The 17,891-nt window shown below is 53.4% G+C and overlaps 1 protein-coding gene across 6 annotated transcripts in view; it reads left to right on the top strand.

The window, feature by feature from the left end:
• Positions 1–17,891, top strand: part of ESYT3 (extended synaptotagmin 3) — a 52,002-nt gene that overhangs the window by 12,898 nt on the left and 21,213 nt on the right. For 4 of the 6 annotated variants that reach the window (XR_004625995.1, XM_034661934.1, XM_034661932.1 and 1 more), the window contains exons 2-12: positions 4,743–4,784; positions 6,733–6,867; positions 9,268–9,344; positions 10,985–11,051; positions 11,696–11,785; positions 12,293–12,348; positions 14,001–14,121; positions 14,732–14,902; positions 15,552–15,634; positions 17,211–17,259; positions 17,507–17,596. Coding sequence is in view for 5 of the 6 variants with exons in the window: in XM_034661932.1 (XP_034517823.1) it covers positions 4,743–4,784; positions 6,733–6,867; positions 9,268–9,344; positions 10,985–11,051; positions 11,696–11,785; positions 12,293–12,348; positions 14,001–14,121; positions 14,732–14,902; positions 15,552–15,634; positions 17,211–17,259; positions 17,507–17,596 (981 nt within the window). In the remaining variant the exon portion in view is untranslated. Of the gene's footprint in view, positions 1–4,293; positions 4,370–4,742; positions 4,785–6,732; positions 6,868–9,267; positions 9,345–10,984; positions 11,052–11,695; positions 11,786–12,292; positions 12,349–14,000; positions 14,122–14,731; positions 14,903–15,551; positions 15,635–17,210; positions 17,260–17,506; positions 17,597–17,891 lie in introns of all 6 variants that reach the window. The other 2 variants (XM_034661933.1, XM_034661931.1) reach the window with 2 other exon arrangements.

Genomic DNA, 17,891 nt, shown 5'->3' with positions numbered 1-17,891 from the left:
TTAATAAGTAGAAAAAGATGAAAATAAAATCTGGAATGAAAAAGGGAGAAATAACTACGGATAAAGCAGATTAAAAATAATAAAATATTATAAACAAATACATATCAATATATTTGAAAACCTAGATGAACTAGATACATTTCTAGAAAAATATAAATGCTCAAATCACCACAATAAGAGATAAGTAGACCTTGAATACACCATAAACCACTGAAGAGAGAAAAGGTAATTTCCCACCCCAAAAAGCCTCAGGCTAACATGGCTTTATAGGTAAGAGACATTAAACCTCACTGATCAGATAATTCCCATTATTTACAGGTTGTTTCAGAAAATAGGATATGGAAAAGCTGTCCCACTAGTGTTATAACTTATTGCAAAATCTTTATTCCAAAACTAGATATGGATTGTACAAGAACAAAATTTGTAGGTATCACTTTGAATCGTGAGTGTATAAAACCTGAGATATCAGGCTAGCTAAATTTACTGCTTCAAATGGGGCTCATCCCAAGAACTAGAAATGGTCTTGTTTTATAAAGAAATCAGTTAAGTTGGCCACCTTAATGGACAAAAGGGAAAAATAACATTATCTCAATAGATTTGAAAAAGTGTTGAATATAGTTCAGTACACACTTACAATGAAAGCTCTTGGAAGTTCAGCTATTGAAAAGAACTTCCTCAATCTGATAGAGGCTGTCCTCTAAAATTCTACAGTGAAAATCATGCTTCATGAGAAAATCTTCCATTTGATGTCAGGAACAAGATCTGCTCGCTGTCACCACCACTGCCTGGTGTGGTACCAGAGGGCTTGGCCAATGCAGACAAATTTAAGAGAAACAAGAAGGATAAGGACAAGAAAAAAGTTATTGGAGATTATAAGTATATATAAATAACCTATGAGAATTAATGAAAATTAGAACCAACAACAAATTTCAACAAAGTTGCCCAGAAAACGAAATGCCATTTTTAATAACTGTAAAACCCACAAAGTAATCTAACAAAAAAAAGTATGGGATTTTTATAGGAAAAGGTTTATGATCTTACATGTGAAGGCAACCAAATGTGAATTAATAAAGGGAAATATTCTGTTCATGGATGCAAAGCTTAGTATTGTAAAGCTATCCATTCTCCCACAAATGTATAAATTCAAAAATAGAACAATCGATATCCTGGGAGGATTTTTGGGGAGAAGATGGAAAAGATTCTAAAATTCATATGGAAGCATAAATACCCACTATTAGCTTAATTGGTTTGAAAAAGAAAAGCAAATAGAGAGGAATCACCCTGCCCCGGGTCATGCTGCAAAGCCTCAGTGATTAGAACAGTGTGGTAGTGGCAGGAGACAGGCAATCAGACCGTAGAGTTCAACGCCAAGTCCAGGAACACACCAGACTACACATGAAAAGATGACATATGAGGAAAGTCGCTTCACAAGTCAGGAGGAAAGACGGACTTTTTTTTGGGGGGGGGTATGTGATATTACAAAATTGCCCTAGTGGGAGTCTAGAGAAATGAAATTATATGCCTATCTTACCGGCTATAAAAAATTTCAGACAGATTAAAGACCTAAGTGCAAAGCTAAAATATAAAGCCAATAGATAAAAACATGGAATAACAGAATTTGGAGTAGGGAAAGATTTTTTTTTAGAGGCCAATTATAATGGGGGGAAAAATGACTCCTTTATCTCCATCAAACTGAGGGAGCATTAGGGCTGAGTAGTCGTTCCCTAAGTGTCTGTCTCTCTGATGTCATTCCCCGGTCCAGGACTTACTCTGGGGCAGTCACAGGGAAGGTGGCCTGGATTTGGCTCACTGGGGAGTCATGGCAGGGGCTGAGATTTCGGCAGAGGAGAGCCAGCAGGGTGCATAAGGCAGAGCAGGGTGACTTGATGGTTCCTTATTTTCTTGGCCTGAATTGCTGCTTTCATCAGGGCATTCAGACTTGTTCTGTAGAGGAATCTCTTAGCAAGGAGCCTCAAACGCAAGTGTGGCTGCCCAAGAGAGGGTGAAGACAGTGCAGGTCCTGGGCACTCCACTGCTGTCCACACGGTCAAGGGTGAGTGTGGGCCACTCTAATGCAAGGGGTGGGCTGGTCATTGATACCTCACAACCAACCCTGCCGGAACTCCAGAATCATGCCAGGAGCTTGTTAAAAATAAATTGCAAGGCCCCACCTGGAAACACTCTGATTCAGTAGGTGTGAAAGGCAGCTCAGGAATCTTTGTCTGACTGGCTCCCAAGTGTGGCCGGGGTTGGACCTGCCAAGCTGGATCACTTTTCCAGGGTGCAGGAGATGAGAACTCAGCTCCCAGAGGTGCAGAACCTTCCCTGGGTTCCTCCCCTGGAGAGGCAAAGGTAGGAGGTGGAAGGGAGTATATACATCAAGTGTGCCCTGGGGCAGGACGGGAGTGCCCTGGTCAGGATGGAAGGAGGAGAGGGAGGGCTCTGGCCAGCAGGCTTGGGCAGAAGAGGAGCAAAGGTGCCAGTGAAAGCCCAGCTGTAACCCACCTTTCTCCCTTGTGAGGGTCCCACTGCCCACACCTTGTTACTGACCCTGTACTGGAATGGTCTGTTAATTGCCTGCTTCCTTTACCAGCCTAGGAGGTGTTTGAAGGCAAGAAGCTTACATTCATTTATGCATTCATTCGTTCCACAAATATTTATTAAGATATTCATATGCCAGGGACAGGCACTAATAGAGAACAAGTCTGAGTCAGCACACTCGAGCTTGCAGTCTAGTAAGGAGGCAGGCAGTAAGATCCAGCAGCTGGAATGCGGTGTATTAAATGCTGCCGTGCAGAACCAGCAGGCACCTAATAGGGACACCTATGTCTGACTTGAGAGATCAGGAAAGGCTGCCTGGAAGAAGTGAAGTCAAAGACGGTGATGAATGGAACAGTGGAAGAGGAATGGGGATGTTGGTGTCAGCCCCCCATGGAGAAGTTGTTGCTTTAGTGCTGGCCGGTGTGAGAGGGAGCAACGAAAGGGTCTCACCCTCCATTTGCCTGGTACCAGCCTGGGACCTGACCCAGGGCAGCAGCAGGGAATGTATGGTGACTAGGCTCCCTCTCCCCAGCTCAACCAGATGGGCCGGCCGTAGGTCCTGCCCACCTCCCCCAAGATTCCTTTCCCATCATTCCCTTCTGTTCTTAGGACTGGGCCAGTTCCCCCTCCGGGAACCAAGCAGTGATTTTCCTTTAGCACCTGGGAATATTAGATGCTTCTTCAAGTTAGTATAGATCACTTTCCGGAACGGGGGAAACTGAAGCTGGGAGAAGGGCTTCATGTTCAGGAGTCCCTGAAGCACGGGGCTTCTCTGACTTCTCAAGGCTGTTAAAAACTGCTCCTAAGGGGCGCCTGGGTGGCTCAGTCAGTTAAGCTATGGACTCTTGATTTTGGCTCAGGTCATGATGTCAGGGTTGTGAGATTGAGCCCTGCATTGGGTTCAGTGCTCAGCGGGCTTGGGATTCTCTCTTCCTTTCCCTCTCCCTCTGCCTCTCTCCCTGCCAAATCTTTAAAAAAAGAAAAAAAAAAAGAAAAAGAAAACCCCTAAAAGAATTAAATTACTCTATACTCCTGGGCATAGTGTTCTGGGCTAGGGTCTCCATAGGGGCTTTCAGGACACCCCCAGAGCTAGCCCAAGGCCTGGTGTGCACTAAGTGTGTGAACTGCATGGACACGTGTCCTTCCCTGACCTCGGAAGGTCCTACGCCCTCCATGAATCTGATCCTAAATTGGCCTTTTGCTCTGAGGACTTGGCGACATAGATGGCCATTGCTAATATTTTACTGATCATGTTTTGTGTCAGGCACCAGTACAGTCTTACCCCTTTGTCCCTGAAGAGACTCTGGCAGGGAAGGGGTTAAGAACCCTCCGAATTGGGATTGTCACTTCTCCTGGGGATACCCCCCCCAACCCAGGTATGTGGCAGGACTCACGAAGCAGACCGGCAGACCGTGGCTGGGGGCTGTGACCTGAAGGAAGCTCCCCTGTTCCACTACAGAATCTGGCCTGCTGGGGAGGGGCGCTCCCATTCCCCAGTTGCCTATGAAAACAGCATAATCCCCTTTTCAGCCTTTCACACTGGCATCGTTACCTTAGGAATCAACACAATCCTATTGGTTGCTAAGTGGAAAACGGACTACCAAACACTGACCTCAATTTCTGTGAAAACTACATCTATTGTTTCTGCAAGAGGCTGGAAGGAAATGCATCCACCTGTTAACGATGATTGTCCGCATTCTCTGATAAAATGTCTTTCCTTTTGCTCACCCATAGTTTCTAATTTTTCTCCAGAGGCCATGATTACTTGTGTCATTAAAAGAATAAGGAGGATGGAAGTGGCGAGGAGCAAAGTTGGGTGGTACCCTAGGCGAGCCTGGTGGGGGTTCTGTGTTTCCACCATGAAGGCGGGGCTTATTTGCGTAAGCAAACGAGGGGGTTCCAGCCCCGCCCTTCCAGCCTGAGGGCTGCGGGGGCGCAGTCTGCCCAGAACCGCCTACATGCGAGCCTCCAGGCACGCGTTGGTGCGGTCTGGTTGCTTGCCGCCTGTCCCACCGGACAGTATGCCACGGGACAGGGCTGGCTGAGTCTCCTGGCTGGTGCCCATCAGGCACTGAGTGGAGGCGGGGAGGAAGAGCAGAGGCGCACGTGGGGTGGGAGCGGGAACCACAGGGTGCACGACTGGGTCTCCAGGGGTGAGCACGTGTTGAGTCTAACTTATCCTCGCTGCTTCTGTTCCCTAGATCCACTTCCCGGATGTGGAGCGGGTTGAGTGGGCCAACAAGGTAAGACTGAGATGGGCCTGGGGGGGGCTGGCCTCCTGGGCCTCATCCTGTTGGTGGTCCTGGGCTGAGTGACCCCACACTGGATGGGGGCCAGGCGGCCATGGATAAAGGCCTGCTGGCAGTGACCTTGCCCGCTCCCCCTTCCCACCCTCAGGGTTCTTCTCATTGCCAATGACTTTCTTTAAAAAACAAACCTTTTTTTTTAGTGTGAAATTAATGCACGGCCAGAGCAGAAATGTTAGAAATAGAAGTATAGAGAAAAATGCAGCCCCACAGGAGGCCAAGATCAGGGCTCCCGAGGGAGAGGAGGGCAGAATCCCACCCCAGCCACAGCCCTTCACCCAGTCGCCAGCCCAGATCTGCCCACGCTGACTCGGCAACCTTGGGCAGGCTGCCTAACCTCTCCGAGCGGTTCTCTCGTCTGTGCGTGGGAATAATTATGGGCCCTGCCTCGTGAGGTTGTGAGGATTCATGAGGTAATGAAAGCAGCACAGTGCCCGGGCGGTCAGGAACACTGGCATCATCGGAATGACTGCTGTTAGATCCTGGGGGGAGCTCCCGGGGGCCCTGCTGCCAGAAGCCTCAGGGAGGGCCCAGCTCGGTGACTCCAGGTCTGGCCCTTTCTTACAAATGAGGAAACAGTGTCTGGCCCCTGCCTGATCAGCCCAAACCTGTCTCCTAGACAAGACTCAAGTATCTTCCCACCCCCTCAAGTGTCCTGATTCAGGACTTTCTAATACAGACCTTGCCTCTGCTCCGGTTAAAACAGCCCATAGCAGGAATGACTTAAGTTTAGGTATAAAAAAGGACTTCCTGATGGTTTTTGAGCCAAGGTTGAAGGTCTTGTGTTACCAGAAATGCCATTGCCATGTGGATAAAAACTGTTCCCAGCCTGCAGGTAGAAGGTGGAGGAAGTGGACTGCTCCTTTTCAAGGCGTGAGCGGAGTTCTGTGGATTCATGCAGGGCCCAGGGCTCCTGGGACTGACCTGGTTCTTCCTGCCTGTGCATCCACTAGTTCATGGGTGTTCTCGTGTGTTCCGTCCTGCTTTCTTGCACTGATACACACTGTCCCACACAAGGTGCTGGGGACGTGTGACTGGTGGGATGAGGCTCCTGCCCTCAGCTCAGGGCATGGGTGGGGAAACGACTGCGTGGACAGACCACACACTGGGGCACCATGCGTGTCCAAAAGAGCTTGGTGCTCAAGATGCACGCGGCACACCACAGAGCAGTGAGTCAGGGAGACAGGGCCAGCCCCTAGCGGGCCCCTGAGAGAGATAGGGCTAGAGCCCTGAAGCCTCACTGCCTCGGGCTCTTCTGATGATAGGTCTGGAACACAAGGTGCATTTGTAAACTATGACCCACGCCCGGGAGCAGCCTTTGGCCCAGACAGAACACCGGGCCGCTGCTGCTCCCTTCGTACCCCACTCTGGCGCCCTCCCCTTCCCCAGGCCCCTGGGGCTTGCTTCCCAGACCAGAGCCGTGAGTGATTCTGGTGCAGCCAAAGGCAGCCTTTTCTGATTACTAGATAAAATTAAATCCACAGGAAACAATCTAACATTGTCTCCTGTGATTTCCTTGCCTTAAGCCTCTGGCACCTGCTACTTCTTGATTACACCACAGTGTTGACTCTGATGGCTTCTGTTTTAGCACAGAACCCAAAGTTTCATAACACTAAGTTTAGTGACTATTTCATGGTGCTCTGCAAAGCAACACCAAATCTTGGGGTCCCACTGCCTGGACAAGTGCGAGAACCACTGCCGTAGTTATGCGATGTTTGACGGACAGATGGATGGAGAAGTGGGTAGATGGGTGGGCATGCAGGCCTGTGGGTACTGCAGCGTAAGGGCCATGGGACCCCCACCCCTGGGTCAGGCTGTCCAGGGAAGCCCTGGGTCTTGGGTGGGGGAAACAGACCTGACCCCCGAGAGTCTCCTCTTGTCACAGATCATCTCTCAGACCTGGCCCTACCTGAGCATGATCATGGAAAACAAGTTCCGGGAGAAACTCGAGCCCAAGATCCGGGAGAAGAGCATCCGCCTGCGGACCTTCACCTTCACCAAGCTCTACTTTGGACAAAAGGTGGGTGATGTCTCAGGAGGGGCAGCCTGGATCTGCCGTGCAGTCTTTTCTCTGTCCCAGACCCTGCCTCATGTCACTCACCTGACTGAGGATATCTCAGGGGACCTGGCTGGGGGGCCAGCCTCTCAGCCTCAGTGGAGACCCCGCACCCCTGAGTCCCAGCACTGCCATTTCTGCAGGTGCAGAGGAAGCCTGGCTCAGAGAGAACAAAAAGGAAAGGTGGGAAACGAGTCCACTTTTCTTCAGCCCAGTTTTGAAAACGTGCCATGAGATAGAAGCCAGCCAGATGCAAAGATGTCCAAGTTGTGCTTGCTAAGGCATCAGCGAGGAGCAACACACCTTCGTGGGGGAGACAGCGCTGCAAAGCAGGGGGCAGTTCTCTACCAGTTCTGTCAATGAGTGTTACAAGCCCTGTACTAGTTCTGTGACTTTAATTGGTGATCCAGGATAGAGGAGGTTTGCATTTGACATGCCCAGCACCTCATCCCTATTCTTGACATCTTCCTACTCCACCCTCTTGCGTCACTTCTGCTGTCCCACAGTGCCCCATTGACGTGAGTCTTCTTTTTGTCGTTTGGCTCAGTCGATAGAGCATGTGACTCTCGATCTCGGGGGTTGTGAGTTTGAGCCCCACGTTGGGCATAAGGTGTACTTGAAAAGAACTGCATCCCGCGGGCAGAGAAGTGCTGTGATGTCCATCCCTTGGCCAACCGGATGCACTGGCACCTGGTCTGCTGGGGGTCATGTTAGATTCTGGTTTGTGCCTCTCCAACTCAGCCAGGACTGGTTTGTCCCAGCATCTGTTAGTTCTTTTGTTCAGTCCCTGCATCATTTGTGTAGACTTACGGAGCATGGCTGTGTGCAGGGCACCATAGACAGAAATGGGTGTGACTGTGCCCCTGCCATTGGGAAGGTCACTGTCCTGTTATGGAGACAGACGCACAAACTGGTGGGCCACCACATGGCAGTGTACTCACGGTGATGGAGGAATGCGGGAGCTCAGGTGTGGAGGGGTGCAGGGGCAGCGGTCGTCCGGGAAGGGTGCCGGGAGTGGGTGATGTCTGAGCTGGCATTTGAAGGCTTCAGCAGGCTAAGAGCTACGAAGCCGGCAGACTGCTGTGCTCAGAGCAGAGCCCGATGCCTGGGGAATGTGGTGCTTTGGGGACCCTCTTAAAGAAAAAGAACAAAATTTAAAATGTAAAATCAGGTCGAAAATGAATATTAAATATGGGAAAGAATGGGAAAATAAACCGCAGCAAATTAAACACTTAAAAAAGCTGACGTATCACACATACCACAAACTCTAGAAAAACTCTGTGATGGTTTTAATTAACTGCTCAAGATGTCCCCTGTAATACTTTTTTCCCACATTTTTGGCTCTATACTCTTTAATAAGCTTTTCTTGTGACAATGCATTTGTAAATGTCAGTCTCTAAGGAGAGCATAAAAAGATAATGAATCCCCTTCTAGTACGGTTGATTGAGTTTTTTCTCCAACATTTCATCGTGAAAAATCTCAAACATACAGAAAATGTGAGAGCATCCCGCAGTGGAACTCTGGATTCTATAACCGCTCTCCTTTTGCTATATTTGCGTTAGCACATATCCACACATCTATTTTTCCTTCTCATCTTTTTTTTTAAATGTATTTCAAACTGGACTGCAGACATTAGTGAACTTCACCCCTAATTACTTCAGCATGCATATAACTCAAATCCAAATGATCCTTCTCTTTTATTCTTGATGAATAATAACCAGAGCCCACTCCAGTGCCCACTAGCCTCCTAACAGGAGGCAAAGAGAGGAGTGGGGTGGGGGAGATACTTAGGAGCTCAGCCCTCGACCCCAGAAGCTGGGGGAGAATGGCGCTGGTGTGGGGCACTTCAATTTCTAGGGTCAGATCCCTGAGCTAGGTACCCTGCCTTCTTCTCTTGCCCTTCGGGGGCCAACTCCTATTCATATGCCAGAACTATTTAAATGCCACCACCTCTGAAAGCCTTCACTAATCTCGGTCTACCCCAAGAGAGGTGCTCCTGAAGTCCCCCAGCCCCATGTGACAGCAGGGACTGAACCTCATCATGCCCCCCCCACCGTCTCCTCTGTGGGGCTTCTAACAGCCTGTCCTGCTCCTTACCTTCTCCCCAGTCCAGTGCCGGCACAGAGCAGGTGCTCTGTAAATACCTGTGGTAGGACAGAGAGAGAAGGAAGGGAGCACATTCTGCGGGGGAGGTATTGTAGGTCCGAGGACGACGGGACACGGCGTGAATTTTTCTGTTCGTGCCTCATCCCAGGAGTGTAGTGGTCATGTTAGTTGTGAAAAAGCCCAGAGCTGGGCAGGGGGCCAGCAGCTGTCCCTTTCTGCGAGATCCCTGCTGAGCTAGCCTTCTGGCATCTCTTCCAGTGCCCCCGGGTCAGCGGGGTCAAGGCACACACGAACCAGCGCAACCGGAGACGCGTGGTCCTGGACCTGCAGATCTGGTGAGTCCTCTTGCCTGTGCGGGCCAGGTGCAGGGTGCAGGGAACACTGTGTGCGAACAGCCAGGTCGAAGATGGAGCAGCGTAGTTACATTCCAGTTTGGGGTGGGAAAGCGCCTCACAGCACACATGCACACCCCACTGCCCTGGGCTGGAGCCCAGGGCCCCTGCTTGGGATAGGGAAGAGTATCAGGAGAATGGATGGTCCCAGGGAAGCTGCTGCTGTTTGACCCCTGAACCCAGGCCTTGCTTCTCCCATAAGTCTAGGCACCAGGCAGGCTCTGGGTACCAAGGCCTAGGCAGCAGAGTTTTCTTGGAGGTCAGGGCTAGTCACCTGGAGGCTCGGACCAGCTACCTTAAAGAGGATGTAGAAAGAGGGAGCAAGTATGACAAGAAGATGTGGGGACTTGTGGTAAGGCTCAGGGGGCTTTGAGCGCAGGCTGAGAGAGATCTGTGCGAGAACTGGACTCTGCACCTCAGGAAAACAAGGATGCAAAGACACATGAGTGACCACTTCAGTGGGTTGGGCAAAGGTATCTCTGTTGAATGATATTTGTAGCAGGCTTGACTCTAAGAGAAGGGACATTCAATCCAGGAAGTCTTCCTGGAGGTGGTGAGGTTTTAATTGGGCTTTAAAGGGCCAAGGATCAGGGGTGACTAGGTGGCTCAGTTGGCTGAATGTCTGGCTCTGTTTTGGCTCAGGTTATGATCTCATAGGTGGTGGGGTCTGACTCTATCCTCAGTGAGGACTCAACTTGAAGATTCTCTCCTTCTGCCTTTCCCCACCTTGCACTTGCTCATGCTCACTCTCTCAAATCTTTAAAAAAAAAAAAAAAAAAGGGACCAAGGATCAACTCTGAAAGTTCCGGAATGTTGCATTCCTCTCCAGTGTCTCATTTCCTGTCCTTCACCCAGAGACTGGCACTGAGAGCATATTGGGTAGATAGGAGTCAACTCTGGGAACATATGGGGCACGTGTTGGGATGATGATGGCTATTGGGCACTCCTGGCTCCAAGGCTCTGCCACCAGATCCGCCAGGGTCATCTGGCACCCACTTAGCTTCTCAGCCCTAGCTCAGGCAGCCCCTGGGGTCTCTAGGTTCCCCCCTCCGGGGGTACCAGTATTTCTGTGACGTCCAGCTCCTCTGCCCATCCTGCAGATATTTGAAGGCTGTCCCCTCTCTCCCTTAGTCTTCTCCTTCAGTCCTTTGACAGGGTCTTAGGATCTTTACCCCCAAAGGCACCCACTCTGGGCTTCCTGCACCCATCACTTGGTAAGAGCTGCCAGCTAGACCCAGGTTCCTTTGTCCTTGGGGAAGAGAGCTAAGCAGGAGCCAGGGTGCGAGAGACCGGGCTCGTGCACAGCAGCGGCGGAGCCCCTCCTTCAGAGCTGTGGGGTGTTGTGGGGCAAAGTGGTGCCCAGAGTCACTGGCCTTGTGGGCAGAGGGTGTGTATGGGGCACTTGAGTGCAGGGCTGAGAGAGGCTGAGGTTTTTGGGCGGACCATAGCCAGGTGATGCAGGGCTCAGGCTTGGTGGCTGGCTGCTTGAGCTTGTGCTGTGTGGCCCTGGGCAAGTGTTCTGATCTCTCTGAACGGTGGACCTGCTCTTCCTCCCGGCCTTCCTTCTCCCTCCCCACTTTCAGCTACATTGGGGACTGTGAGATCAGTGCGGAGCTGCAGAAGATCCAGGCTGGCGTGAACGGCATTCAGGTGCGTGGAGCCTGGTGGCATCGCCCCCACTTCCTCCCTGCGGTGGGAGGCTGGGCAGGGGGAGGCACTGGAGCAGGCTGCAGAAAAGGTGAGGACCCTACACACAGGCTGATAATCATCAACGGACTCCAGGCCCGAGGTCACACGGCCAGAAAGTGGTGACTGGGCTTTCCCAACCTTCTGCTTGGCCTGGTGGCCCCACACGTGCCTCTGTTTGTTAAAGGCCCCCCCAGGGAGACGTGAGCTGCCCAGGGAAGGGCGAGGTTCTGCTTCCAGAGTGATGCAGAATCCGAGCTTAGGAACGAGGTGGATAGAGGAGGGGGACTATCTTGTGGTAGAGAAGGAGTACGAGGGGGCCCTGCTGCCTGGGCTGGCCTGAGGCAGGCCTCTCAGGCCGGTGCACTAGTGGATGGCAGTGGCGGCTAGCCCACAGCCCCTGGTAGCCAGCNGGGGGGGGGGGGGGGGGGGTGGCAGCCATGTGTAGGTTTCTGTCCCCTGAGGGTGGTCCTTGTGGCGACAGCAGGTGGCCCTGACATTTGGGGGCGGCATGGGCATGAGCAAGACAGCAGTGGCCTCGGCAGAGCGCAGCAGGTGCAGGGAGGAGGGAGGCTGAGGTCCTGGATGCGTCCTCTGTGCCCGTCCAGTTGCAGGGCACGCTGCGGGTTATCCTGGAGCCCCTCCTGGTGGACAAGCCCTTTGTGGGAGCCGTGACCGTGTTCTTCCTTCAAAAGCCGGTAACTCCCAGGAAGAGCCGCGGGCCTGTGTTTCCCTGTGAGTGAGCGCTCGCCTGCTGGGCTCCAGGGGCTAGTTTGAGTCCAAGGATGGAACTGCCTTAACCAACCCAGGCCTGGGTACTCCACATTCCTCGTGTCCTGTCACCCGAGGCAGCCCGACGTGCTCGACTGCTCTCCCCAAGAGCAGGAAACAGCCTGCAAGAGCGGCTTGCTGAGGTCGCACGGAGGGTCGCACGTGGAGAGGAGTGTGTAACTCAGGCCTCCCAGTCCAGGCCGGCCTGTGGCCTGTGCACTGCTCCACTCCTTTGTGGTCCTGGCGGGGAGGCGGCAGGCCTGACAGCTCCGGGCATCCCAAGTCGAGGCCCGAGTAAGACTGAGAGGTGCCCTCGCCTGCCTGACCCCTGTGGAGGTGCCTGCCGCAGCCGGCTGCGTTCTCCATGCTGGTGGGTGCCAGGTGCTTGGGCTTCTGGCTTCTTCCAGTCTAACAGCCTCCCTCTGCCCCTGCAGCATCTGCAGATCAACTGGACAGGCCTGACCAACCTGTTGGATGCACCCGGAATCAAGTAAGTGCGCCGCGGGAGCCAGGCAGACCCCCGGAGTGGGGCCCTCAGCTGCTGGGAGGCCGCTGGCTGGAGCCGGGCCACAGCTGTGCCCTCCTTCCCGGCTCTCTGCGTGAGCAGTGGGGCTTGTGCCAAGCTGTCGCTGCTCCAGAGGGAAGAGGGGTGGCGGTTTGGAGCGGGAGCGGAGGCTCACAGTGTCGCCTGGCCTCGGTGGGCAGGCGCTGTACCCAGAACACGCACGCACACTCAAACGCGGGGGCACACGCCGGCCAGATGGGCCGTCCCGGGAGAGGCCGTGGGGCCACTGAGGGCACGGGCTCTGGAACAGACCCGGCCAGACCAGGCTCCCGGCTCTGTTGCTCAGCACTGTGATTTCAGACAATTCACTTTACCCTTCTGGGCTCCTCCTCCGTGAAAGGGGAGCCTGGTTCTTCTATGTTGTGGTCCTGGGAGAACACTTAGGTGTGTGTGGTGGCACCGTGGGCACGGACACACACAGTGTCATCCTTGAAGCTGCACTCCACCCCCTCCCCCACCCAAGAGTATGGTGAGAAACCCACAATGCCTCTCCCAACCGTGGTCGCAGGGGGCCACTGTCACAGCAGAAGCCAGTGAAGAGAAGCTGGTCTGGGAAATTCCACAATCCTGGGACTGACCGTGGGGGCCACTGCCCCGCCCCGAGTAGCAGAGGAGGGCTCCAACCCCATGTGGACACATGTCCCCACGAGGGAGGGACAGTTGGACTGCCCAGGGCACGTTGGGGCTTACCAGGCTCAGGCACACCCCCTGCCTGCAGGAAGGACCACCGGCTCCCTCCCTGGGGATGTTCCCACTGACCTTGGTCCCCTGGATTCCGAGAATCCAGTTGTGCAGTGCGTTGTTCAGATGTTTACTGAGTGCCTACTGCGTGCTAGTCCTGTTCTCGGCACTATCCCCGTTCCTCCACTGGGGAGACGGAGTGAGAAGTAAACAGAATTTTGATGGGCTGGCCGGGAGTGGGACTGTGGGCGCAAACACATCGCTGGCACTTACTGTGCACCAGGCGCTGTTCTCCACACTTTGAGTTTTAACTTCTTGTAACAACCCTAGGAGGTAGTATTAATATCCTCGGTTTAGAGATGAGGAAACAGGTCCAGAGAAGTTAGCAACTGACCCAAGGTCACGCAGCTCATGGGCGATGGAGCCAAGATTCACACACAGGGGGCGCCTGGGTGGCGCAGTTGTTAAGCGTCTGCCTTCGGCTCAGGGTGTGATCCCGGCGTTATGGGATCGAGCCCCACATCAGGCTCCTCTGCTGTGGGCCTGCTTCTTCCTCTCCCACTCCCCCTGCTTGTGTTCCCTCTCTCGCTGGCTGTCTCTCTCTGTCAAATAAAGAAAAATCTTAAAAAAAAAAAAAAAAGATTCACACACAGGCCCCAGGCCATCCCTCTTACCTACCACACTGCGATGCCTCAGAGAATAAAGCAAGATTGGGAAGGGGGTGGTGACGGGCTGTCAAAATGTATACCCCATATCCCCCCAAGCTGTTCTCTCCCGGGCAGGGCCCACCCCACCAAGCTCTGCTCCTGGTTCCAGTTCTGGGGATGCGGGAGGAGCAGGTGACCTGGGGAAGGCAGTGCCACCCCTCTACAGCTGGCCGTGCCCACTGTCCCCAGTGAGGTGTCAGACAGCCTGCTGGAGGACCTCATTGCCGCCCACCTGGTGCTGCCCAACCGTGTGACTGTGCCTGTGAAGAAGGGGCTGGATGTGACCAACCTGCTCTTCCCTCTGCCCTGTGTGAGTACCCGCTTGGGCCACAGAGCACTGGGCCCAGGAATGCAGGACAGCGAGGCTGGTGGAAGGCAGGCATTCTCAGATGATTGTTGTCTCTGCCCTGTGAGAGCATGGCATCCTCATTTTATTGGGTGAAGACTGAGTCTTGGGAAGGTTGACTGGCTTGCCCAAAGCCACCCATCTAGGAAGGGGCAGAGCGCAGGTGGCATTCCTTCCTGGATCCTGGTCCCCCTCTGCAGCCTGGGTTGGGGACTGTGTGTAGTTACCCCTGCCCCTACGAAACTCCAGGAGACTCCCATCCTCCCTTCAGGGACATGAGGGAGGACAATGACGCCATCATTTGGGATGGAAAGAATCCCTGGGATAAATTGGGAGGAATGTTCAGTCAGCCCAGGATGTGGGGCCTTCTTGTGTGCTCAGCCCCACTGCCCCCTCTATCCTGGGCCCCACTTGGGAGGCCTCTGGGGACAGACACCTGGCCTTCCTACAGAAGGTGCCCTTCAGGACTGGCAGCAGGGCTCAGGAGAGGGGTGTGTGGCCCTGATGCTGCGGGCCTTGAGGGTTGGTCCAGCCCAGGAAGCAGCTGTGAGCCCTGGGCTGGGGCATTTTCCAGGGAGTGATCAGAGTCCACTTGCTGGAGGCAGAGAAGCTGGCTCAGAAGGACAGCTTCCTAGGGATCCGAGGCAAGTCAGACCCCTACGCCAAGGTGAGCATTGGCCTACAGCATTTCCGGAGTAGGACCATCTACAAGAACCTGAACCCCACCTGGAATGAGGTATTTGAGGTGAGGGTCTCCTGGCTACTTTTGATGCCCTCCAGACTCTGCTGGGTCATGCTGGGTCCAAACAAGAGAGGGCCTCTGCTACACATGGGGCAACACTGGGGCAGAGAAGTGGGCCTATTTCCCACATCCACCAGGCTTCCAGAAGGGGGCTGCTGGGATCCTGCTGGAGGGACAGCTCGTAAGTAAGTGAATTCCTCACCTCCCTTCCCCACCAGTCAGCTTTGTTGGAATTTTTCAAACCAGGGTAAAAGACAGAACCTCAGAGTCAGTTCTGCCCAAATCCTCCCAACCTCCCCTGCCAGAGCCTGACACCGGGAGCTTAAAGTTCTCCCTTAAATTGACCCACAACCACTACTACTTGAAGGGTAGTACCCACAGCCTGTTTAGTGCTCCAGAAGCTGTGAGCCCCGTGCAGAACACACAGCAGCCACCTTCCCCTGAGCACCCACCCTAAGTCTCCCCAGCCTGCAAGAGGACATCACTCCCTTCTTACAGGTGGGGTTCTCCAAAGGCACTGGAAGGCAGGAACCTGCCCAGGGCTCTGAACTGGCAGGTGGCAGAGCCGGAATCCAGCTCCCCTTGGGTCATGTGATGTCTGCTTCATCTGCTGTTGTGGCCTGCAGACCAAGTCACCTGTCTTTCTTTCCAGTTTATAGTGTATGAAGTCCCTGGGCAGGACCTGGAGGTGGACCTGTACGATGAGGATCCTGACAGGGATGACTTCCTGGGCAGGTGAGGAGGAGGGCTGAGCTGGGCCTGGGACATTGGTCTGGGCCTTGGGACACAGCACCCTTGCTTCCACCACTCAGCGACCTGCAGCCCTGGCTTGGTTACTCTGACACAGTGACTGTGTTAGGCAACCGGCTCCGTTGTTCCATGTTCCTGCCGCTAACCTCCTTCCTAGAGGTCTCCTGAGTGCCCAGCTCAGGGCTTGGGCATACAGAAGAGCCCAAGGTTTGTGTACCGTGGGCTCTGCTTCCTGCACTCCTGATGACGTACCCAGAGTCCCCATTTGGAGCAGTCGTAGAGCCAAGGCTGGCAGGGATGGGCAGGTCCCCTGTTCCAAAAAGCCCTGGCCACTTGCTCTGGGGCAGAACGCAAACTCAGGGCTGTGGGAGGACTGAAATGGCTATGCTGGGGCTGGCTGTAGAAACTTCAAATTTACATGTCTTTGGCCCATTAGCCCCACTTCCAGGAATCTCCTGTAAAGTGAAAGCATTATACCTGAAATGCTCTGCAGTGAGCAGAACTGTGGTGGTGAAACATGAATAGTCCAGCCTCAGAGGACACTGGTTGAGCGTTTGAATAAATTTGCCATTGCCGAACTACAGAATACTCTGCAGCTTTTAAAAACGATGAGTAGTAGGACCTATGAGTATTGACCTGGAGGACGCCGGTATGGGGGGAGAAAGCAGCTGGAAGTGGCCTGTGCAATCCGATTCATTTCTCCGGGGAGGACCCTCAAGAACATGTTTGTGTGAGCACAGAGAAGGGCATGGAGGCCACACAGCAGGCTATTCACATGGCTCATCCCAGGGGGTTGGGATTCGGAGGCAGAAGAGAGTTTTACCCAAATTTTCACACTGCCGTATTGTTTAGCTTGTTTCCATGAACATGTAATTTTAAAAGCAGAAACAAAGCAAAGTGGGAGGGGCATGATCTGACAGCCTAAGAGACAGCTCACCACCAGATGTTATTTTTCATCTTAATGGGAAAAGCTGCAGTTTTTGTATTGTTGCAAATTAGAAGTGTGGCTTGTAGTTCGCGTTGTAACTGATTTCGAGTGTGTTCTGAGCTCAAGCACATTTCTAACAGCTACAGAGACCATCTCCCCGCTGGCTATCGCATTCTTCCATTTGGGCTTGGGTCGGGTGGGTGGGGGCACGCTGAGAATGTGGGTGGTGCCTCCTCACACACACATGCCAACTATACTTACCCTGGGAGGCCATCTGGGGAAGCGTTGGAGGAGCTTCTGGGGTTGTTACAATGACTGTGGGGGCCACTGGCATTTAGAGGGCACAGGACGGGGAAGCTAAATTCCTGCAGTGCATGGGCAGTTTTGCACAATGAAGAATCCTGCCATTCAAGATACCAGTAGCACCATCATTGAGAAATCCAGAGCCAATGTGTCCAGTGTCTGCTCATTCTCCTCTGGGGATTGTCAGACAGTCCTTCATCTGTTTGTTTGAGCTGCAAGCGCCCTACCATCGGTTCCTTGAGATGAATAAGCTCCCCTGTCTTGAGGGCCGCACTCACATCTGCTGCTGCTTTCCTCCTTGGAGCTGAGCTGACTCCCTCTGTATTCCAGCCTGCAGATCTGCCTTGGGGATGTCATGACGAACAGAGTGGTGGATGAGGTAGCGTTGGGGCCTGTAACCCCCTCCCTGTGGACACCCTTGTTTCCGTCTGTCCGTAGAAGGACACGAGCACTTGTATGACCACCTCTCCTGGTCCCTCAAGCCCAGAGCCCACCCCATTTGGGCTGGGTCACCTTTTCCCTAAAGCCCCTATTAAGGCCCCACCAGGTCCCAGAACGGAACTGCTTGAAGAGGGTCAGTAGCACCTCACTGGCTCCTTCCCCGAGCTTTCCTCTCCCTCCTGCAGTGGTTTGTCCTGAATGACACAACCAGCGGGCGGCTGCACCTGCGGCTGGAGTGGCTTTCACTGATTGCCAACCCAGAAGCTCTGATTGAGGTGAGTGTGGGGTGTCGGCGCTCCCTAAAGGAAAGGTGTGGGGGTATGCGGGTGTGGTGGGGCAGGGGTGGGACTTGTGGCAGGGCTGCTCCGTGGGTGAGCTGTGTGGAAGTGGGCGAGACGAAGCCCCCAATCTCACTCACAGAACCCTCCAGCCAGCTCCAGTTCCTGCAGAACTTGTCCTTCAGCCTCATCTCCACAGGGCAGCTCCTGATCTCTCAGCAGACAGTCTCTGAGCATCTCAGGGAAGATGGGGCCCTTCAAAGCTGTTAGTGCCAGTCAGCCCAGTTCATGG

Source organism: Ailuropoda melanoleuca, chromosome 6, assembly GCF_002007445.2.
Source record: "Ailuropoda melanoleuca isolate Jingjing chromosome 6, ASM200744v2, whole genome shotgun sequence".
Lineage (NCBI taxonomy): Eukaryota > Metazoa > Chordata > Mammalia > Carnivora > Ursidae > Ailuropoda > Ailuropoda melanoleuca.
Note: the sequence above shows the minus strand (reverse complement) of the source record. Positions and strands in the feature narration are given on the sequence as shown.